Source organism: Ambystoma mexicanum, chromosome 1p (assembly GCF_040938575.1).
Source record: "Ambystoma mexicanum isolate Mex_15411 chromosome 1p, UKY_AmexF1_1, whole genome shotgun sequence".
NCBI lineage: Eukaryota > Metazoa > Chordata > Amphibia > Caudata > Ambystomatidae > Ambystoma > Ambystoma mexicanum.
In genome coordinates this window covers 1,093,658,018-1,093,682,198 of record NC_090921.1, presented here as the reverse complement: position 1 = coordinate 1,093,682,198, position 24,181 = coordinate 1,093,658,018, and the positions used below count along the sequence as shown (strand labels likewise).

Below are 24,181 nucleotides of genomic sequence, written 5' to 3'. Positions count from 1 at the left end.
GGGATGCAGTGGATAATTCAGGGATGAAGCAGGAGAAAGGAGAAACAGATGTGGGTGTCAGCAGAAAATAGATGACAGCTGAAGCCAATGAAGAATACTAGTTATAATGAAAAGTTTGTCAAATCAAACATATCATTTAAAATAAAAAATAAAAAAATATTAGTTTTCAAAGGATTGAGGTGTATAGTATGAAGAAGATTTATGTAATGCAAAACACGTATATGCGTCCTACACACTACACATATAAAAACTAACATCAATGTTTAGCCTCACTTTTATGTGAGTTATCATGTGTATAGGAGGTCTATAGGACACATGCATCGATGACTTTACGCTAAACACTCTTATGACACACTCTTATCCCACATGCTCTTACAACACTAGCTCTTATGACACATACTCTTATGCCATTTACCCTGATGCCACATGTTTGTACACCACACATGTTTGTACAGCACACAGTCTTATGACACTAGCTCTTACAACACATGCTCCTACATGTAGGAAATCTAGATCTGATACGCATATGTGTACAGTAAGGGTCTTAGGGGAAGAAGAGGGGAAGAGGACTAAAAGGGCAATCGTTTATGTTGACACCGTAATAAAGTCTTTGTTTTGCTTATTTTGCCCTTAAGGCCTAGAGGCCTTTTAAAATGATAGGCAGGGATATGATCTGTGCATGTCCAAGAGTCATCAAAGTACAATTATTTCTTAGCTTCAGTATTCAGGCTCACAGGGGGTACTTGCACTGTTAGAGGCTGCGGCACATTGACATTTTAGGAGCTGTACAGCTTAGTCATTATAGTCCCCCTTTTGATCTTTAGACCGTACGTTATCATTACTGGAAATGTCTATTATTTGTACATCTTACATGTTCACCTCAAATTATGGCATTTTAGCCCAGATTTAGTAGTCTGCTCCCGATTTGAGGAGTCATTTGGGTGAATTGTTGGTTTAAGTTTTATTATTATTATTATTATTATTAAAAGTAGAATCCCTTACTGAGTACACAATCCACTACACAGTTGGTTTCTTGGTGATGTTCCGGATCGTGGGCTGAATATGAGCATCAAAAGGTATTGTTGTTGGTAGGGAATGTTTTGTTAATGATATGATAGAAGGTGTGGTGGTCAGGAAGTGTGCGTATTTGGGGAGGGAGGTGCCTCCAGCTCTGGGATGCGAGTATCGTAAAGACTTGCCTAGCAGAGCAAGTTCTGTTGATTATCTGTTTTGAATGTGCAAGTGATTAATGCAGCTTGTGTTTCCTGTTGCATTCTCCTTTTTTTTTTTATTATTATATGATTTAGTTTAGTACAAACTTTTCATAAAATTATCGATCGATTCCATATCCTGTTAACTTGTTTCAAAAACAACTTATGATATTATCATGATTTTCCATTTTGTGGCTGTTTACAGTTTTTAGGCACTCCCTTCCTCAAGCAGCTTAAGAATCTCTTTCATTATCTTTCATCCGACAATTGTCATGGAATGGTTCTCTCCAACTATGAATTTCGACCACCATTCACCTAAAGAGATTGTTTTCATATTATCGCAAAGTTCTGCCAAAACTTCGTCCTAAGCAGAGTTAAGCCTGCACATTGTAATAATAGATGTTTACAGTCTCTGGGTATGCCTTATATTGGCATAGTCTGCAATGCTTTTCAAATGTGGGCACTTGGCATCTCGTCATCAAAACTTCCCATGTTGGTAAAATGTTTAATCGTATTCTCATGAACAGATTTCTCAATTTGACACATGGACATTTAGCTAGGTATGCTGGAATCTGGCCAATGGATCTTCTTTCATGTAATAGTGGGATTGATCATTTATAAGTAGATCGTAAATCTTGAGTGTTGATCCAGTCCTGTCTGCGGATGATCTTTATTGCCATTTCTGGATTCGTTGTCAACAAGCCTTCAGATAGTTCCAGGGACTGTAACAACAATCGACAGGAATCTTTCCACTTCGAGGAAAGCCAGTCCAATTCTCTGGCAGGATCAGGACACAAAATTTTGAAGTGGCCATACCTCATTGCACATTATACATTTACGATAGAGTGCTAAGGATTTCCATAAGACGATTGAGTGTAATGACTGTAGACCGAGTTCAAATCTCACCAATTTAATGGGAATACTCAAAGGAAGCTGAAGAACTCTCATCCAAAAACATTCATCTATGAAGTTCCAGAAGTGGCATGATAGATTCACTGCTGATTCTGATTCATAAGTGAGAAAAGGCACAACCTTTTGTCTGTAAAAGGCTATAATAGGGCTCATGGTGAATTTGCAGTTTTTATTTTTCAATAATCGACCCTGTGCTACTAATGTTTTGGTTTTGATCTTAGTATAGCCATCCAGCCATTCTCATTGATGTTGCAGCTAATATGGGCGCCCAGATAGGTCATTGACTGGACTTTGCCCAGTTCTTGATTCCCCAGGAGCCATTGCTGACTTGATTTGCTTTTACAGTTCACTAGAACCTTTGTTTTTTTCATGTTAACTCTCAATTCATTCTGTTTCATGTAGGATTCGAGGGTGTTGATTCTCCTTTGTAATCCAATCGCATCTGATTCATGATGACTAAGTCATCTGTGTATAGTACCCATGGCAGCAGTGTATTGTTTATTTTGGGAGGAAAAGCCCTGATGTCTTTCTGGATCTCGCCCATGTTGCATTCTGCTTTCAGTTCCAGCAATGAATGAATTACCCCAGCCACATCCAGGCAGATTCAAAGGGGTCAGGCCTAGGGTGTTGAAGAAACTGGGAGGGCCAGTTAAGCCCCATTGGAGGATCCCTGGTAGAGAGGCGATGAGAGCTACATTACAGAGCACAATGGAGTTGGGGTGGAGGAGGTCAGGGAGAACAATGCAAAGTTCCTGGAACTCCATGATTAGACTGTGACAACAGTCCTCTGCTTTTAGAAGTGCCTGACCTCCTCACGGCTTGGGCAGAGATGGGTCCCACGTCTCTAGACCTGCATCCCTGGAGCATGCATTCAACACCATCGGTCATCACCAAAGGACCTGCCTCAGCCTACGGAGGGAATAGAGCATCTAACATGGTTCTGGACAAATAACAGTCCCAAAGTGAGCTAAACATAACTGTTCTGGGTTACCCCAAGCCCGCCTGTTACCCTTCTACCAAATGGGATCCAAAGGAGTCTGGGTTGCATGCTTCCTTTTAAAAAAAAGAGCACACTCATCATAGTCTGCTCACGGACGCCTGTGTGTGGCATGGTTCCCTTCTCTTACTCTTCTCCGAATCCCTGCCAGACATAAACCCCTAATTGGGATCTGTGTGCATATGAACCTCCCCCGACAGACATATCATTGTTAGCTTTATCCCCCTCCCCCACAGAATTCTGCACTGTCGCTGGTATTGTCTTTTCATGTTATTAAGGCTACCTCTGATTGAAGTGGGAAACCCCGTTCCTATTATGTCTGGGTAGAATGGTCATCCTCCAGATGTCCCCATCGAGGTATGTAGTGTAAACATATGGTTTAAAGGAACTGTTCAGCAGATCTGGCACAGAGATCCAAAGGCAATGTAATGCAATGTTTAACAAGGACACAGTTAAATGGCAATATAGTGAAATACACACTCCCTATTGATATAACTACAGAATGTAAATGTTTCATAAAGTCTAGAGCCATGGGAACTGAGATCAATACAAGTATAGTTCATGTGTGGAGCCCCTTTAGTTGGTAGTGTGTGTGTTCTTAGATCTTAAAGTGAGTATTTAGATTGATCTATATGTATACATATTTGTGATGGAAACTGTTGTAATGTGTCTTGCAGAGGAATGTAGAACTCCTGGGTGCAACACTGGCTGTCCCAGCACGGTAGTAGAATGTTTGGGTTTGATATATCAGTTGGAGTTTGAGGCCCTGTTGGATGTGTGGGGGTCTTTATCTTGTACAGCTTCTTCAATAAACTGTTCACATCCTCTTACTTGAAGTGTGGGCCACTTCTTTACACAAACACTGCCTTTATTTAGCTTCAGAAAGGGTCCTTGTCTGCCAACATGACAGGTGGAGGCACTGTAGCAATATTGTGCAAGGCACTTGAAGAGGGAGATCTGCAGTAGGGGGACACTGGGGAGCAGAGATGGCAGTGGGCATGCACAGAAACACACGAGGGCATTAGCCGTGCATCCCATCTCATGTCTAACCACACAGGGAGAGCCATGAAACAAGGAAACCTGGGATGCTAATACAGCCTTGAAAAACACAAATACCCTTCCATTCTGACCTCATTCCTGAATCTATAGTCTCATCACTTGTCCACAATAGAAAATATACCCCCCACCCCACAATAATCTACGTAGCCGGCAATCCACCTCAAAGACTGCATCTCTGAGTCAGCAACCCACCTCAAAGACTGCATCTCTGAGCCAGCAACCCACATCAAAGACTGCATCACCATCAAGAGACTGCGGGCCTCATTATGACCCAGGCGCTAAGTGTTTAACGGCGCCGTAAAAGGCTGCGGCGCCGTTAAACACGTAGCGCCTAACTACGAGGTCCCTCTGCGGGACCCGACCTTAACGGCTGGTTTTACCAGCCGTTAAAGTAGGGACCTGCAAAAGGGACCTTGATGCTAATTACGGTACCGCAATTTGCGGTACCGTAATTAGCGCCTCCCCCATTCCCATTGAGCCCTATGGGGCAAAAATGGGAATGGGGAAGGGCCATGACGGCATGGGGAATTACTGCCCCACCAACCTTGGAATGGGGTGGTAATTCCCCATTCCGCCATGGCGGACTCCGGCATGGACCATGGTGCTTACAGCACCAGGGTTTAGTGCCGGAGTCCTAATGAGGCCATCCCTGAATCCAAGTGTAAGCATGGGTTCCGGGTATGCATCCTCTCAAAACACCAGCTTGAATCTAGGCAGATCTTCCTCATGCAAATATGGGATTTATGAGGAGAGTACAAAGTGCCAATAAATCTTTGGTTTTAAACTACTCCGTTTCCTGTTTTTAATCAGTGGGTTCAACCTCATACCACCTTGGACACCCGCATTCTACGCCTCTCTTCTCCACCAACCCAGTAACGTCTCTTATTTTTGTAGCCACTTAAGGCGTTTTCTTTTTCAAGGGAGGTTTGCTCAATTTAGTTTTCCCCCCCTGTTGTCATAGAAACCATAAACAGCAGCCTCATGGCCCATGGACCAGTGCATACCAGACTCGGATATCACAGCCGTTCCTCTGACTCCTTGCACTGCACTAGAAAGGAAGAACACAGAACAGCCCACCTGAGCTACACGCTCAGCACACACGCGTGATGCAAACATGTTGTGTTGTCTTCACTGAAGAGAAAGTTAAGACCTACCTCAGGCTCTGGATTCTGCAACGTGGATCTTTTAGAGCGTTGCAAATGACTTCAATCCCAGCATCCTTTAGGTCATTGTTGGACAGACTGCGGAATAAAGGCAGAACATTAATGCAACATAAAGGGACATGTGAAGTCCACATCTTTCAGTTGTATATTCAATCACCCATCTAAGAGTAACAGCGAGTACTGAATTAAATGTTTGCAGGATATTTATGTGGACTCGTGCACTTGCCTCATGAATGTGCAACAACCAGGACACAGGATTGAATACCAGAGGACAACTCAAAATGTCATGATGTTAAGGTGATTATCAGAGCATGACATGTGTTAGAAAACCATATTTTCCAAAGTCCTTAAGCACTCGGTGCATAGTAGTATGCCATATGTAAGTACATCTGTAATTACTCCTGCCATGTGATGACTTGGAATTGCTCTGGCTTCTAATAGCCATGATGATGATGATGATGATGGGGGGCTGGCAACCAGTAATCTGCAGCGAGGCGGGCATTGGTGCACTGTAATGGAAGTCCATGAGCAAATGAGATAAAACACACAGGGCCTGATTTACAAAGCCCCTTTAAAAGGAGTTTAACCCATTCAAAAGTGCTTTTGTAAATCAGGCCCACAGTAACCTACACAAAAAGGTCTCTATAAAAAGAATGCAAATGCTTTTCATAGAATAACTTTAACTGGCATATAATTCACATTACAGACATTTAACGGAAATGGAAAGTCAATATTTTGTTGTTAAACTATGTATATTGAAATCACGCAGTTGGTCGGTGCTAAGAGGGCCTGCTTACTAAAAACAAAGGACTCTATTTCGAATGAAACGTCAAGTGTGGGTCAGAATCCCAGCAAGTGACATTTCATTTTTCAACTTGGCATATTTATTTGCTGGTTGGCAATGTGATTGTTTTTGGGGCGGGGGTGGGGGCTTCCGACTAAATTCTCGTTTGAAACCAATGTTTGCAAAGAGCCCCTTGTTTCATGCCGTGAGTGGAGTTTATGTTTTGGGTAAAGTGTACTGTGAGCAGGTGGCCGCCTATGCTAATCACCCCAATAGTTTGCACTCAGTGCCACAAGCATGTGCAATCTGCCGCCAGACCAAGGATTGGAAGAGCAGAGAGCCTTCATTCACCTCCCTTCCACCTGTGCTGGTGTGATGACTATTGAGAGCCAACATAAGTCATCTAGCGCCAATGTAGAGAACTCATGTTTCGGCATTACTAATCCAGCAGGTCTCAACAGCACTCAAGTCACGCCCTGAATTCATAATAATTGTCTCTATGAATTAGAATATACTGGGCCTCATTTCGAGTCTGGCGGTCCGGTAAAAAGTGCCAGTATCCGTGGATACCAGCACTTTACTGGGCCACCCGACTACGGGTTTGCTGGTGGCTCATCTGGGTTACCTCCAGCTAAATGCTAAATGCTGGAGGTAAGCCAGGTGCCCTACCAGCCAAAAAAAGCCCTTGTTACCGCCACCGACATTGCCGGTGGTCGGTAATGACAGAAAATCCCCTCATGGAGTCCTATGCGACTCCATGAATGGGCGTTTACACCATACCGCAGCCACTCATGATCCGGCGAGGTGCTGGTAAATTTAAGTACCAGATGCCGGTATCTTGCCGACTCTACCGCCAGGATACCGGCATATTCTGAATGAGGCCCACTGTGATTCAAAAAGACATTGTGGCGGTCCGAAAACAAGGGTGCTGGTAAGCTTACTGGCCTGGCAGGCTTGTTTCCAGGCCACCACACTACAAGTCTGTCTGCAGGGGTCGTTGCGCCCGGCAGGTCTGACCCCGCCAGGCGCAATGGCCCCTGCAGGCAGAGTTGTCACGTAAGCACCGGCACCGTTAGCAACGCTCCCCATTGCAGTGGAGTCCTATTGGTGGCACTGGGAAGTCAGGCAGCGGATTCAGTGTTTCAGGGTCGGCGGCAACCCGCCGTTGGTACCAGCAGGTTACCGCTGACCTCGTAATGAGGCCCATGCAGGCTGCAAGGCCTCTAATTCTGTAGTGCAGCCTCCAATCAAGTGAGGTTACTAGGGAATCTGGAATTAAATATCATCCTGTCAGAGACATCAAAAATAATAAAGATTATGGGATAATAAAATGGATGTTGGAACAATCCCAGTTTGGATGTCAAACGTTTACAAGGACACCCTTTCAAAAGCATTGCGTCCCTAATATAATCACAGTTTCTTTAGCGAAGTCAAGGTCTCTATTTGAAAAAAATCCAACAAATTAAGGTATTTCATGAACGTAAGTCACCGTTTTTTAAATTAAATGGAGAGCCTTTGAGGATGGTATAGATGGGAAATAAGCAGTGAGTGAGGTTACCTTCTTCAGAGGTGCCCAGATCAGGTCAGAAGAAAGCCTGGGCAAACTTTAAAGAAGTGGGATGTGGTGTCACATAAATCCCGAAGACGCAGGGCTCAAGTCGAGGGCACACATGGGCGGGCGGACGGAGTCCCCCCACTTTTTTTCAGAGGGCACCCTGATATGCTAATTTCTGGTGACGCCACATTCAATCAGTATGTTAATGAGTCCCCCCACTTTTATTTTTAGGACTTGACCCCTGCCAAAGAGGGATTTGGATTGTTTTGCCGGGTTCCAGCAAACGCGCTGCCTTACATGCTGAATTTCATTTCAAAAGGGAAGTTTGGGTGGTTAAGTCCAGGCCCGGTTTATTGGTAGCAAAAATAACAGGAAAGGGATAAGGTTTTTTTCTGCCGAAATGTGTACCCATAGAAGTAATTCATTACGAGTTTGGACTCGGTTCGCTTAAAAGTCTCATGGAATGTAGGAAGATAGCGCTATACAGGAAATGTGTTTTGGGTGAAAGCAACTCAATGTTTAATATATTTAGGGACAATGAATCAGAAGAATTTATGCAGAACCTTAACACAGAGGTCGAAACTATTCTGTTAAATGTTGGTGTCACAATGAAATGTCTCATTGAGAAACCACTAAAGGTCAATCATGTCAATGAAAGCATTCGATTGGGTAGACAACAATGCCACTATATTGAATTCAAGTTATATAGCCAAACTGTATCAGCATGGAAATGATATCCTGAGCCAGAGAAATACCTTGTCAAATATCCATCGCGTTCTTTAAGGAATAGTGTGATGCGCATCAGGTGTAATGTGTTAAACACAAATGAAATTGGTTTCATGCGTAATTCAATCACTGAGGAAATGAAAGTGTGTAGGTTTTGCTCAGCAAGAGGTGTAATTGAAACTTTGATGCATCTGTTATTAATCTGCCCTAAACTGAGTCAGGAGAGGTTAGAGTACTTCTCGAAATTTGTGCGAGACACTTCAAATGTTCAAAGGGATGTGATTTGGTATGAAATGCTACATGGCCCATCAATGTCCTTAAAAATTGGGGTTATTGATTTTTTAAAGGAGGTTTGTAAAGTGACTTAGAAGGTGTCCAAGGGACTGGTGGGATACTACTGAGAAATATAAATTTTTGTAGCAGGTTATGTGGTTACTTATTTATTGATTGCTTAGTAATTATGAATTTGTTTAGATTTTTAATTGTAAAGAATTATAGGTGAAATATTGCCAATAATGTACATGTCTTTGGTTTACAAATTGTTTTATTGATTTTTCGGAAATTTTAGTTTGTAAGATAGTAAGAGGGTAATTTTGTGAGAATAAACGAAATGTTGTGTTTTATGTTTTATATGTTTTGATGACATTTCTGAATATTTGTAAAGGTTTATATAAACCAATAACAAATTAAAAAACTTTAAAAAAAAACATTAAAGGGATAGCATCAAAGTGAGGAGACATTTGAGAAATGGAGAGAAGATGTAAGGGGAAAGGATGGGTGAGGTGGAGCCTGAGTAGGCAAGTATAAACGGAACACGAGTGGCGTCTGGGGAATGTCTTAATTCGAGGAGCATAAATGGGTCCCCTTAATATTAAGGAGGGACCGAGCATAGCGAGTGTGCCCAAACCAAGCAAGGAGGGAGTGGGAGAGGGGAGGGGGACTAAGAACATTTTTAAAATATTGTCTTAAAATCGTGCATTCTCAGCACACCTTCTGTGCAAAATTGGGTAAAAAACAGTTTGAAATGGGTTGTATTGGTTAACACATGAAAAAATGCAATGGATGCACGTCATCAACATTGCGCAGGATTATTTTCCTTCCTATTTTCATTTTCATGATGCCTCTGCACACAATACACGCGAATTAAAAAAAAAACATGTTCATGTTTTCTGTGCATAAACATTTCCCTCGTGGCGGCACCAATATATGCCAATATTATCATATAAACCCATCCTCCTGTTGGCTTGACTATTACCAAATGCCAAGACATAGTAAGAAAATATGTCCAGACTGTACCCACCAAAGTTGGCCAGTACCATGTCAGGACACATCATGCTGCCTTCACCCTTGATGCCCAGTAAGAAATGCCATGCCACATTGACAGTTTCTCTAGACTGGACCCACAAATGGGGGCCAGTACCATGTAGGAAGACTCATCGTGATGCCTTCAGCCTTAATGCCCAATAAAAATGTGACACCACAGTAAAGAAATATGCCTAGTCTGTACCCACCAATCTTGGCTTGTACCACATCAGAACAATCATTATGCTGCCTTCAGCCCCGATGCCCCGTAAAAATTTGCCCTACCACAATAAAGAAAATGTCCAGACTGTACCCACCAAAGTTGGCCAGTACCATGTCAGGACACATCATGCTGCCTTCACCCTTGATGCCCAGTAAGAAATGCCATGCCACATTGACAGTTTCTCTAGACTGGACCCACAAATGGGGGCCAGTACCATGTAGGAAGACTCATCGTGATGCCTTCAGCCTTAATGCCCAATAAAAATGTGACACCACAGTAAAGAAATATGCTTAGTCTGTACCCACCTATCTTGGCTTGTACCACATCAGAACAATCATTATGCTGCCTTCAGCCCCGATGCCCCGTAAAAAATTGCCCTACCACAATAAAGAAAATGTCCAGACTGGACCTACCAATGTGGGCCATTACCATGCAGGAACACTCATCATGCTGATTTCACCCTTAATGTCCAGTTGAAAATGCCCTACCACAGTACAAAATGTGTCCAGACTGGACCCACCAATATGGGCCGGAACCATACAGGAACAATCATCATGCTGCTTTCACCCTTCATGTTCAGTTGAAAATGCCCAGTCACAGTAAGCAATATGTCTAGACTGAACCCTACATTGTGGACCAGTATCACAGTGGAACACTCATGCCTTCACTCTTGAAGCCCAATAATAAGTGCCATGTCAAACTAAAGAAATATGTGCATATTGGACCATCCAGCCGGGGGCAATACCGCATAGGAACACCCATCACACTGCCTTCACCGTTGATGTCCCATAAAAAATGCAATGCAACAGTGAGGTTTTGTCTAGACATCAGAACAATCATTATGCTGCCTTCAGCCCTGATGTCCAGTAAGAAATGCTGTACCACAGTAAATAAATATGCCCAGACTAGAACCACCAATGTGGGTCAGTACCACATAGGAACACTCATCATGATGACGTCACCATCATGCCCAGTAAAAAAATGCCCTAGCACAATAAAGAAATATGTCCAGACTGGACCCACCAATATGGGCCAGTACCATGCAGGAACACTCATCATGCTGCTTTCAACCTTCATGTCCAGTTGAAAATGCCCTGCCACAGTAAGAAATATGTCTAGACTGGACCATACATTGTGGGCCAGTACCACGGTGGAACCTTCATTATGCTGGTAGTGCCTTCACCCTTGAAGCCCAATAATAAGATAAGTGCCATGTCACAGTAAAGAAACATGTGCATACTGGACCATCCAGCGTTGGCCAATACTGCATAGGAACACCCATCATACTGCCTTCACCCTTGATGCCCCGTAATAAATGCCATGCCACAGTGAGGATTTGTCTAAACTGGACCCACAAATGTGGGCCAGTAGGAAGACGCATTGTGATGCCTTCACACTTGATGCCCAGTAAAAATGCCATACCACAGTAAAGAAATATGCCCCGTCTGGACCCATAAATGTGGGCTAGTACCACATCAGAACAATCATTATGCTGCCTTCACCCTTGATGCCCACTAGAAAATGCCATGCCAAAGTGAAGATTTGTCTAGATTGGATGCACAAATGTGGGCCAGTACCACGTACGAAGACTCATACAGATGGAAAACATGATCAGCCCAACTCTCACTTTAGATGACTATATCATCAACATAGCCCCACAAAAGTGTCTAAATGGTCTCAAAAACCCTATACATTTGGCGGTGGAATGTTATGTTTTGTGTTTGTTTATAACATGCCGATAGCCCGCAGGCATCAGGACGTGGGAGTGTCTGGGGTAATTCAGTGCACATAATATTATATGCTGTAGAGGGCGGTCTCCGGAAAGATAATGAGATTACCATTGGAAGAGGTGGGTTTTCAACGATTTCCTGAAACTCAGGTAGTTCTCTTCTAGTCGAAGAGTTAATAGCAATTCGTTCCAGAATTTTGCTTCCTTCACTGGGAAAGATTTACCCCCCCCTTGCACACGTTTAGCTCTAGGAATATTCAGATAAGCCTTATCCTCTGATCTAAGGAGTCTTTGAGGCAGGTACAAAGAAAATTGCTTCTTAAAATATCTCAGGGCTTCTCCATTCAGACATCTATGAACTATGGTCATCGCCTTAAAGTGTACTCTCTCTTCCACTCTTAGCCAGTGAAGGGATCTTCTCCCCATTGTCACATGCTCCCTTTTTTTGATTCTCTTGGTAGCTCGAACTGCGTAATTTTCCATGACCTGACACTTTTGTATATCCCTCTTCGTGGCTCCTATCAGTAAGGCGTTACCGTAGTCAAGGCGTGACAGAATGACCGCTATTGCTATAGTTGCTGCATTTGCTTCATTAATAAATGCCCTTATGGCTCTCATGAGACGCATGTAGTAGGCATGGTTTTTCTGCAGGTAGTTAACCTGAGCCTCGGATCCTACTGATGCTTCCACAACCATCCCTAGGGTTTTTACGTGGGGCACCACTGGGATTTTAGCCTGTGATAGTAAAGGTCTGGTATTCTGTACCTAACTTGGATCTGGCCTGTTGCATCCCAAAAATCATCAGTTCGGTTTTCGCATTATTAAGACACACCCAATGACGTTGCATCCAAATGTCAATAATGCGATAAACTTCTGATATTTTCGCGCTGTCGATGCTGTATTCTCCCTTGAGTTAAAAAATGAGCTGCGTGTCATCGGCGTAGTTAGTAAAGAACACGCCGATTTGTTCCAGGAGCTCGCATAGACTTCTCATATATAAATTAAATAGCAGCAGTGACAGGCTAGCACCCTGGGGGACACCAAACAAGATAGGGGCAGCCTCAGAGAATGTGTCACCCCAGTGGATCTTAGCACTCCTGTCTTTCAAAAACTATGCTAACCACTCCAATGCTTTAGGCGTGCAACCAACTGTTTTAGCCAGTGCTTCCTGCAGGAGTTGGTGATCTACCAAGTCGAAAGCCGCGCTGAGATCCAACAGCATAAGGATACCAGTGCTGCCCTTGTCTATCAGGTCTAACATGTAGGTCTGAAGATCGAGCATAGCTGATTCTGTGCTGTGGGAGGCTCGAAAGCCTGATTGCTGTTCATGGAGTAGGTTCCAGTCTTCTACATGCTTTTGTAGTTGGTTTGTGGCAACTTTATCTAGGACCTTCTGAATAAAATTTGAATTTGTTATGGGCCTCAGATTACTGGGGTCCTTAAAATCCAGCCCTGGTTTCTTCACTAATGGGGTAATAGTCACCTTCTTAATTTCCTTTGGTACTACCCCCTCCGTAAAGGAGGCATTAACTATCTTTGTCAGTACTGGAACAAAAATGTCTTTATTATCCAGTATGATTTTGAAAGGCAGAATATTCTCTGCACAGGAGGTGGGTTTCATTTTAGCCAACACTCTACATAGCTCCTCCCCGGATATAAGGAGGAAGCTGAAATTCTCTCTTGCCTCCTGGTTACTTATTTCCTCTGGAAGGATAAGGGGCTCTCCTTCTCTTCTGGCTGTAATGATGTTATTTCAAGCCTTAGAGGTGTTGGCAGCGAAGGTTTCTTGTACCCTATCACATTGTTCCCTAGTGGGAGTATGTGGAGGGGAGAGTAATTTCGGCTTTTCTATCCCTTTAAGTATTTCAAAGATTTTATTGGATGTGTTGGTCGCTGCTTCTATTTCTTTGTTGTAATGATTCTTCTTTGCTTCCCTGATACCTTTCCTATACCTGTAATCAGCCTTTTTCCAATCATCATTGTTTGCTAAAGTGGGATTTTGTCGCCATGATCTTTCTTTGGCCCTCTTCTCCTGTTTTAGTTTATTTAGTTCTTTGCTATACCAAATCTGGTGATTACTATTTTTTCTCACCAGTTTGTGTTTAAGTGGGGCTTTCTCCTCTACCAGTTCTTGCATGTGTTTATTATATTTTTCCAACAAGGTCTTGCAGTTATCCTTTTCTGCGAAGGAGTCTGTATTGCTCTGTAGGCATGGTTTCAGAATCTACCAATACTCTTAACATTTCTGCTCCATACTTTAGTATGGGGATTTTCAATGTAAGATGACGGTTGATTCAATTGCACTACAAAGGTAACTAAGTGATGGTCTGACCAGATACATGGTTCCGTGACAACATTATATGCTTTCAGGTTGTTGGTAAACACCCAGTCTAACTGGTTACCTTGGGGGGTTGTAGGTTTGTTGTTTTAATACAGGGAAATCCAAGTTATTCATTGCTGTTTCCAGCATTATGGCCTCTTTGTCCCCTTTATTCCCTCTCCACCTATTCATGTAACCAACTACCAAGGTGGATGCTTTATTAGATATAAGTCGAGAGGCTTGAGATGTAACTTCATTCTCAAAATCACTAATTAAGGAAGGTGGTCTGTATATAACAATAATGTTTAAACTATCGTTTGGGGTATATGTGAGTTTTAGTTGAATGGTTTCACACCCTGTGCATTCAAAATTGGCTCTGAAGAGGTTCAATGTTTCGCGAGCTAAAACGGCAACACCTCCTCCCATTTCAGTCTCTCTATTTGTGTTATACATGATGTACCCTTCAGGAACCGCAGCTTCGCATACTGGGCCGATAGGATCTTTTAACCATGTTTCTGATAAACATAAAATATCTAGAGCTTGTAGCAGGTGCCTGGTGTAGGGCAAATGGTAAGACTTTAAACTCAAATAAGCCCTTAGAGGTTGAGAAAGATGTTTTCCCTCCGTTAAGGGGTTAAGAGGGACCTGCCTATACCCTTTTGTAAGATCAATCGTGAAGACGTATTTTGCAGACTCTAGTTTTTGATTAGATCGTCTATCCAAGGCATCGGATAAGTATCAAACAGGGAGATTGAATTAAGCTTTCTAAAATCAATGCAAAATCTCCATGATTGCTTGGGTTTGGCTACTAATACAATTGGCGAGGACCAGGTGCTGTCTGAGGCTTCAATAATGTGAGCTTTTATCATATTTTCCACCTCTTGTTCTATTATATTATATCTAGCATGTACAGGGTTTTAGGTTTACAATTTTTCCCTGCAGTGTTCTAATAGAGTGAAAGAAATCTCTCACTCTCCCTGGTGGTTGATCCACAAACACATCCATAAACTGGGCAATTAAATCTCTGATGTCTGCCCATTGGGATGGAGACAGGTCTTGGAGAATTAGAGTATTTTCCTCACCGACATCTGTGAGTAGCTATTGTCACTGTGGAATCCTTGCTAGTATCTACTCTCAACTCCTTGAGGAGATTGACATGATATATGTGTGTCTTTTGTCTTTGATCAGGTTGAGAAATAAGGTAGTCAAAGGGGCACTTCTTCTCAAGGACTTTATAGGGGCCAAACCACTTTGACACCATTTTATTTTCTAATGTTGGCAGTAAGACTAGGACTAATTGTCCTATCAGAAAAGTGCGAGACACTGTCTTTTTACCATAGTTGGCCTTCTGGTGCTCTTGGGCCTGTCCTTAATATTTTCAGACCCTTTCTCTCACGGTGGACATATATAAGTGCAGGTTCTTTGCTGTTTGAGGAATTGGCAGGACAGCCTCCTCCCACTCTTCCCACATCTCTTTAAGCATATCTAGTACATCCCTGGGTTCTCTCCCACAAAGTATTTCACAGGATGAGTATCCAAAGATGCATGAGGTGTTTTTCTAACAGCAAATAGGGCCCACAGGATCATGGTATCCCAATTCTTCTCAACGGCCTCCACCAGTTTGTGCAAAATCCTTTTTAGAGTTTGATTGAAATGTTCCACTAGGCCATCATTCTGAGGGTGATACACCGAGGTCCTTAGTGTCTTTAAATTAAGAATTTCCTTTACCCTGCACATAAGATGCGACATAAGTTGGTGCCCTGGTCAGTCAACATTTCTTTACAATGGTATTTGGGTTCCAGGTCTTTAATTCGTTTATCCAGTTCCCCTTGGTTGTACAAATGCTCATAGAATGTTTACTTGAGCTCTGATATGCACTGTTCATTGACCAAGACCAAGGTCTTGAACTGATTTTTTTATTTCCTGTAAGGAGGTCTGCATATTATGCTGCTGGGAGAGTAGTAGTCGCTGTATGCCCCCCTTAGTAGCTGGAGCCTGTTCATCCACACTGGTCAGTCTGGCTGTAGGCTGGGTGGTGAACATCTAGGGGTCGCTTTAGAAGATTGTAACATAGCATTAATTGAGGAAGGCTCAGAGCTACCTTTTGCCTTGGATGGACTCAGCACAGGGCTAAGCTCTGCAAGCATTAAGGGCGTGTCAGTGACCAGTATTGCCAGAGGGAAGGCTGAGAGGCAGTTGGGGGGTTCGTGTGTGTGTGGTACTGCTAATGGGTGTTGCAGGCGGTACTAAGTCCATAGATTTCCTGTGTCATGTGCTGGCAGGAAGTAATGTGCCGTGGGAGGGTTACACAAATTGACGGCTGACAAACAACTCCACACCCGCCCTCTTCAATGTTGGCCTCCTCTTTTGCTCCATCCTACCTTTATCCTTTACTGTAGTGTTAAAGATCCGCTTAGGCTATGTGGGCATTTGGTGCAGGGCCTGGCAGCCGTTGGTGCTGCGGGGGAGGGAGGCCCCTGTACATACCAGGGGGTCTCTCAGTCACAGAGATGTACCAGCGGCAGATGATGGATTATACTGCTGATGATGCCACGGCACTGTGATGTCTTCCCCACCTCCTCACTAGGAGCCGTGCTGACAAATGTTTTCCCTGTTCCCCCAGTTTAGAACTTGCGAGCCCCTGCACTTGGTTACCTGTGCAGTCAGTGTTCTACGGCTTCAACCTGAAAGGTGCGGGGAGCATACAGGAGGGAGGGCAGCCTGGGCACACATGCCTCACTGCTGTGGGGGACAAACTAGCAGGTGGTGAATGGATGCGCCGCCACACTAATGCCGCATGAGTGCTGCTACTACACCCCAAGCTCCTGTTATGGTACCAAATGCCTACGTGGTTTGCACAGAGCCTCCTGCACCTGCCATACCATATTTTTCCAGGCGATCGCCGATGACCCCTCTGCCTCCCAGGCTGCCAGATCAGGGTATAATTGGCCTCAAGCATCAGATGGCCCGCCAAGGGCTTGCGACAAGGGTGCAGGTGATTTCAGAGCCTCTTGAGGCAGAGATCGGCGGTCTGGCTCTCACTGGTGCGCGTCATTGGCCATCTTGACCCTGCGCTCCTCTTCAGACAAGGGGAAAACATTCGCTTACAAGTTGATCTACCGCCTCCTCTGCGGAGTTCCATCCCTCGCAAGGCAATCATGCTACCTTCATAATGCTCTGGTAAGCTTTGTTGCTTACCCCCAGTGCTGTGGAGCTCGGGAGATTTGCATCTACATTGGGCTCAAGCCAGGCACCACCCCCCAATGCATTCTATCTTAAAAAATCCACAATCCTTGATCAGCTCAAATAGGATACAGAGGAATACTCACATACACACAAGTGCTCAGTGAATAGCCAAACTACATTGTGGGAAGCATATAAGACGGTATTAAGGGGAAGAGCGATCTCCATAATAGGGCAACACAGGAGAGAATGGTGCTCCCAATTGGAAAAACTAGCAGCAGAAGTGGGGGAGTCGGAAAAGGCATACATTGAATAACAAAAAAAAGCTGCATAAGGGAATTCATTAAAATTAAAGACCACTATAGAAAAATGGCCAGGGACAAGGCCAAGGCTGCTTTCTGGTATAAAAAGCAGGCCAATATGAGATGGGGGATAATTGTGGAGGGATGCTCGCCTGGCTGGAGAGGAGAGAGGAAGGGCCCAGATGGGTGTGAGAAATAAGGAAAGGAAGTGGTGAGTTGCTTACCAAAAATGAGGACATCGCTGAAGCATTCTCACAGAACTACCAGGAACCGTATTTAGAGAAGGGAGGGCCTAGAGTGGAAGAAACTAGGGTATATCTTGAAGGTGCACACCTGCCCACTATAGGGAGGGAATAGCAGAACACACTAGAGTCTGACCCCACAATAGAGGAAATACAGGTGACAATAAGCCAACTCCAATCAGGGAAAACCCCAGGGTCCAATGGGATCCCGCTTGAGTTTTGGAAGTAGGAAGGGGAGATGGTGGTAGGGGCGATGAGCACAATGTATACAGAAGTTTAGTTTAGTTTAGTTTATTCATTTGTATTGCCCACCAGACCCGAGAGTATGAGGGCGCATGAGCAGCATGGTTATTCAAAGCTTGGTTACAGGTTGCTTATACATATCATATACATATCACTTACAGTGTTACAGTGAGGTACAAAGGGCAGTTTTACAAGAGAGGTATAGTACATTACAGATATTTTAAAGAGTTTGCAGATAAGCATTCATTCTAGGATAGTGGCAGTGTGGTGTTGGGTTAGAAGTATTAGTGATCTTTGTTCTTTATCCATTGGATATAATTGCGTCTAAAGTGTGTAAAGGTTTGGGGTGTCCTGAGGGATGGTGGTAGGGCGTTCCAGTGTTGGGGTGCCTTCACCTGGAAGCTTTTGCTGCCCATTTTGGTGCGTTTGAACCTGGGGACTATGAGTAGGTTTGCGTTAGAGGTTCTGGTGGGTCTGTTGGGGGTGTATTTGCATATTCTGTCTGCCAGGTAGCGAGGGGCAGCGTTGTTCAGACATTTGTGGGTTAGCGACGCTACTTTGAGCAAGATTTTGTCTGAGGTGTTGAGCCAGTTATGGGATTTCCGGATGTTGGAGATGTGGGGTCTCCTGGGGATGTTAAGCGCTGCTCTGAGAGCGTTGTTTTGGAGCGTCTGAATTTTGTTGGTGATTTGCTTGCTGGTTCCTACGTAGAGGGCATTACAGTAATCCAATTTGGATAATACCAAGGCTCTGGCTAGTGTAATGCAACTCTGGGGGGATAAGAAGGGTTTGGCTGCTCTTATAAGCTTACATGTGTAGGCTGTGGAAAATGCCATGGAGCTAACCTGTTTGTGGAAGGTTAGGGCGGAGTCGAGGTATATTCCTAAAGTTTTCACTTCTTTAGCTACCTTGATCGGGTTCCCGTCTATGATGAAGTTGGTGTAGTTTTGGTCTAATTTGGTTATGTTTGTAGAGGGCCCAAGGATGATGAGTTCCGTCTTGTCATCATTCAGGCATAGACTGTGCGAAGCCATCCATGCCTGGATGATGAGGTACACCTTGTTCACCAAGGCCAAATCCTGGTTGTAGTCTCCCGTCAGCGGGATGAGGATCTGTGTATCATCAGCGTAGTTGGTGTAGGTGATACCCAGGCCATCTAGATCATCAAACAGGGGCTTCGTGAACACGTTGTACAGAGTGGGGGAGACGCAGGAGCCTGAGGGACTCCGCATGTGATGGGGATGTGGTCGGCAGCGGCAGTGGTGGAGAAGACACGGATGGATCTGTTGCTGAGGAATGACTCGATCCAGCTGATGGCTTCTTGGGAGAAGTGCGCAGCTGAGTCCAGATGATTGCATAGGATTTTGTGGTCAACTAGATCAAACGCCGCGGAGAGGTCTAGTAAGAGTAGTAGTGCAGTTTTACCGTTGTCTGTGATGGTGTCTATTTGGGCTTTCAGATCAATGAGGGCTGTTTCAGTCCTGTGTAGGGGTCTGAAGCCTGATTGTCGCGTACCTAGGAGGTGGTTTGTTTCCAGGTGTTTTTGGATTTGTTGGTATGGTGTCTTGTCTAGTATCTTGAGCAGGAAGGGAACGGTGGTAATGAGTCTGTAGTTGGTCGGGATAGAGGGGTCAAGGGAAGGTTTTTTAAGGAGGGGGAAGACCCAGGACTCTTTGAGGTTACTGGGGACTGTTCCTGAGGAGAATGAGGCGTTGATGAGTCTGGTGATGAATGGCGAAAGGTCTCTTGCCGCATCTTTAATGATTTGTGGGGGACAGAGGTCGCCTTTACATTTAGATGGTTTGAGGCTGAGAGTGATTTTTTCCACTTCTAGGGTAGATACTTTGGAGAAGCTGAAGCGAGTGGTGTTGGGTGGGAGGTGAGTGGGTGAAGTGCTTGGGGGGGTATTAATGGGGTTGGTTGATTTGGTGAGGGAATCTTTCTTGTTTCTAATTTTGGTTTGAAGGCCTATGACTTTGTTGTTTAGTGCATTTTGGACACTAGTGCACCATTGTTTGTTCTTCACGCAGGTATCTGGGATAAGCACAGGTGTTTCCAATTCTTTGATAATTGTAAACAGTTCGTTGGTGCTGGAGAAGGTTTGAAAAAGGGCATTTTTCCCAAGGACTTGCGGTTGGCAACGATAGTGGTTATACACAAGACGGGTAAAGCCCCAGAACAGTGTGTGGCCTATAGACCCATTTCTCTGTTGAACTGAGATACAACAATTTTAGCGAAGGTGCTAGCAAACAGAGAGGCCACGAGAATGAACCTTAGAAGAGTGAACAATGTACAAACAAAATCGGTCAGAGATAATCCCAGGCATCATAGATGGTTTACACCTGAGTTGGAAGCCATGAAAATGAAATAAAGGGCTTTGGAACTACTATGGATAAAATATCCCTCTGACACCACCCAACTGGAGTGGAAACAATGGGATAAATCCCATAAAGCACTAATCGTGGCTACAAAGAACAATTTCTTCAATTCCCAGATACAACAATCTTCAAGTTCAACTGGAAAACTATTTGGCATTCTGAAATCTCTGCAAAAGCCCCAAGTTTCGGAGTCTCCTGTTACAGTTATCGATCAAGATTGCTCCCGAATAGCATCAGCCTTCAAAGAGAAAATCTCAATGGCTAGGGACAGAATTGTACTAGCCCAGGGCTTAGTCACCACAATAGGAGCTCCCACTAATATGGTAGAGGAGTCGTGCACAGAGTCAGTCTGCGTCAGTCCACTTGCCTTTTCTGAGTTTCTGTGTTGCGAGGAGCTGCTGCTACGTGTGAGACCAACTGTTTACTGTGCGTTTTGCTACGAACACCAGATTGAAGTACTGCCGCTTTAACCCTGCCGGCTGCAGGCTAAGGACGGTGACTACTTAATTCCACGTCAAGCGCGGAGCGCGCGCGGAGTCGTGCACAGAGTCAGTCTGCGTCAGTCCGCGACTGGCCGCAGAGCGCACAAATTCTGCGATATGACTGCTCAAACCAGCCAAGGGGGGCCCCAAACAAGACACAAAACAATACAACAACGGCGGATGCAGAACCCGTGGACAGCCTTAAAAGCTGACTCAGCCCCCGTGTCTTTAAAGGTAAGCTCTACTTTAAAGAGACCCGCGCCCAAAGTAACATCTGAAACTGAAACTGTAGAAACCGTTGATATGCACCAAATAGCTACTCCGGTGCTTCTTGTGTCTCCCACGCCTATCAATGTGACCCTGCCCGGGTCTACGGTGACCGTAGCGACCACCTCCCCCCTTGCTGATCTTGAGACTTTGATCACAAGCCCGTCGTGCTCAAATGATAGAGCGAAGAGCACGGAACGGACAAAGAAAGTCTGCGATGTGACTTCTGCTGAGATTGTGAGCACTAACACACAATCCAATTATGCTCACAAAGACTCCAATGATTGTGGGCAATCCGTACTGTTGTCTGATCGTACGACTAATCAAACAGCTCCCGTGGCGGCACAAATCACGCCCAAAGCTAATGCAAAGGAAACAACGCTTGCGGCGGTGTCCGTGCTTGACAACCCTGAAGCGTGTGTTCCCCTCAGGAACGAGGTCGGGCATTCAGACGTTCTCTCACAACGACCATTACTAACTTTAACCAATTTACTTCCAATCCCCCTAGATTCCTCACGAGCATCTCAGCCTAACTATACATTCCAGCCAATGTTAAATGCATTAGAAAACACTGAGGAATTTTTTACGCCATTCGAAATTACTGATGCAGAAATCATGGAAGCCTCGCAAGAGGAGGAAGGAACTAACAACCCGATTGCACTCGATAGGCCGACGCAAACCGCGTTACCTCTGATTAAAGACTCTGAGGCTGTGAAAAACGATCTTCTGCTTGCTGAAACTGAAATTCATCATACACATAAAATTCAATCGAGTATCTCATTAGAATCCAAACATCTATCTGTCAATCCCAAGACGAGGAAAGAAACGACGCTGCATAGTCTCCCGGACAACATATTGACAGAACGAGCAAAGGAACATGTGATGCCAGGAAGCACTCTGTCCCCTGATGGGTTCATAAACCTTTGTGCTAATCAAAGTCAAGTAACTCATCAACCCAGCCGCAATCCTGACATTTCAGGGGTCTACTTGCACAGATCGCGTGACCCTCTCGATCGTGGTCTAATGGGGAAAAGAAACCAAACATGTCCAACATCATGCGACAAAAGTAACATTGGTGGCACAGACGATAATACCACCAACACATCTTATATCAAGAAGAGACTTTACACTTCCAACACGGCCTCTTTTAGTACTCCTAGAATTGTGAATTCTCGGCCAAAACCGTCACAACTTCCATTGAATGTTTCTGTTACTGCAGCCGAGAATACGTCGTCTTCGAGTGAGCACCAAATAGAAAATATAAGCCACTCTCATTCATCTTCGGCGGACAAAACCACCAATGACCCAAAACCAAGTCTTTCTTCGGCTGCAGCAATGCAGATCTACAACAACGTACTAGCAGCTTCTTCTGCAGCCCTGCTTCCGTTTCTGAAGATGTACGAGTCACTGCAGGAGGCCTACAAAGATCAGACATCACTGATTATATCTCTCAAGGAAAAGATGGACAAATTTGACAGTGTGACAAACTTTTTAAAATTACAATTGTCCCAAGAAGCTGAACATACGATGCGTTGGCAAGAACGCCTAAGCGACCTTGCAGCACGGCATCATTGTCAAAATGACACCTTATCCGATGGGTTACTTGAAGCTGTGAAATGGATGAGACATTCATCAACTATGATGAGTTCAAACACCGTCTCATTAAGCTCTCAAGCATCCCCACGACCAACTAAGGCCTCAACATTATTGCAATCACGACCACAAAACATAAATGATACTGTTTTACCCTTGAAGTCAACAGCCGCAGAAACAAACTCCAATGCCGCGGCTGCTAAAGGTGGAGAAAGGAACTTGGCTGCGCCCTTGCTAGCACTTGATACCATGTCAACGCTGAGCGATCAAGCACTTTGTGCAGTCACAAGTGCGCAACCCGAATTGCCTTTAACTTCCTTTGGAATATTCGAAGGTGCGGCAAAAGCCATAAAGACCTCCACTATTTTCGACCAAAAATCCTTGTTAATACAGGGCCGAAAATCAGCCGTTGGGAAGAGAATATATGTCACTAACAAACACGCTAGCAACGCGAAGTCACAGAAATTCATTAGAAATGCTATGCCAGAAAATAGGTCAGCTCCATCTAGCCGAACAGACTTGCCAAAGTCCAGCAAAAGAATTACCGCTCACACAGACAAAGACCTTGGAGGTCACGGGTGCTCTATTGCTCCAGCGAGCAAACGACTAAGAGTGGAATCAGATTGTGAAAGCCGTATGAGTAAATCATCAGAAGAAGAAATCGATCTCTGCAATCTTTCAACCTACTCTGATGACGCTGCCGCCAAAAACCCCATTTTTGTCCCTATTGTGGTGCCTGACGATGCTCATTGTGAAAACCCACCCAGAATAACTTCTGAAGTGGACGAAGACAGGAACCATAACAATGGGCTACCGAACTTGAGGCCATCCAACTGGCAAGCTCGGCTGAACCCCAAAAACACACGCCTCCAAGAAAAGAAACAAGCTCGTTACATTTCCCATGCCCCCTCATCTCTAAGGAATGGCTTAAGGCCTACAATCTGCAAATTGAGACTTCAAAATTTAAATCGCGAAGATCGAGATTTGAACCTGAATCGTAATAATGTTCTGAAATTATTTGCCTGTATCCCATCTTTACGAACGATCCTGTCGGAAGACATACGAATTGTTGAGTATGCAACAGAAAAATGCTGTGACCAGGTTCTATTACACATTACCTCGGTCTCAGTTCGAAATACTATTGTGAAAGCCTCAGAGGAGCTGTTAGCGTTTGGGTTCGATATGTCAGTGGAACCCATGAGCTCAAGACTTGAATGGTCAAACATAAGTGGCAATAAATCCTCTCCGGAAATGCAAAAGCAAAGAGGTGCTGAGTTATGCAGAGCCATGATCACAAAGGAGAATCCAAGGTCAAACACCAAACACTCTGCCAAATTCACAAACCACAATAAGGATGGTGAGCGACGCTAGCCATTAGAGCTTGGAAACAAGTGTACTCGCGAATTCATCTCTTGGAACACTCGAGGATTTGTCCACCTATTTAACAAATTTGACGTCGACTTAGAAAATGTCTTTGTCATCTGTCTGCAGGAGACCTGGTTACGTGACC

General features: G+C 44.3%; 1 protein-coding gene across 1 annotated transcript in view; it reads right to left on the bottom strand.

Annotated features, from left to right (window-relative positions):
- LOC138448430 (NACHT, LRR and PYD domains-containing protein 12-like) overlaps positions 1-24,181 on the bottom strand; it is a 434,278-nt gene that overhangs the window by 115,051 nt on the left and 295,046 nt on the right. The window contains exon 7 of the mRNA XM_069604690.1: positions 5,334-5,420. Coding sequence (XP_069460791.1) covers positions 5,334-5,420 — 87 coding nt within the window. The remainder of the gene's footprint in view (positions 1-5,333; positions 5,421-24,181) is intronic.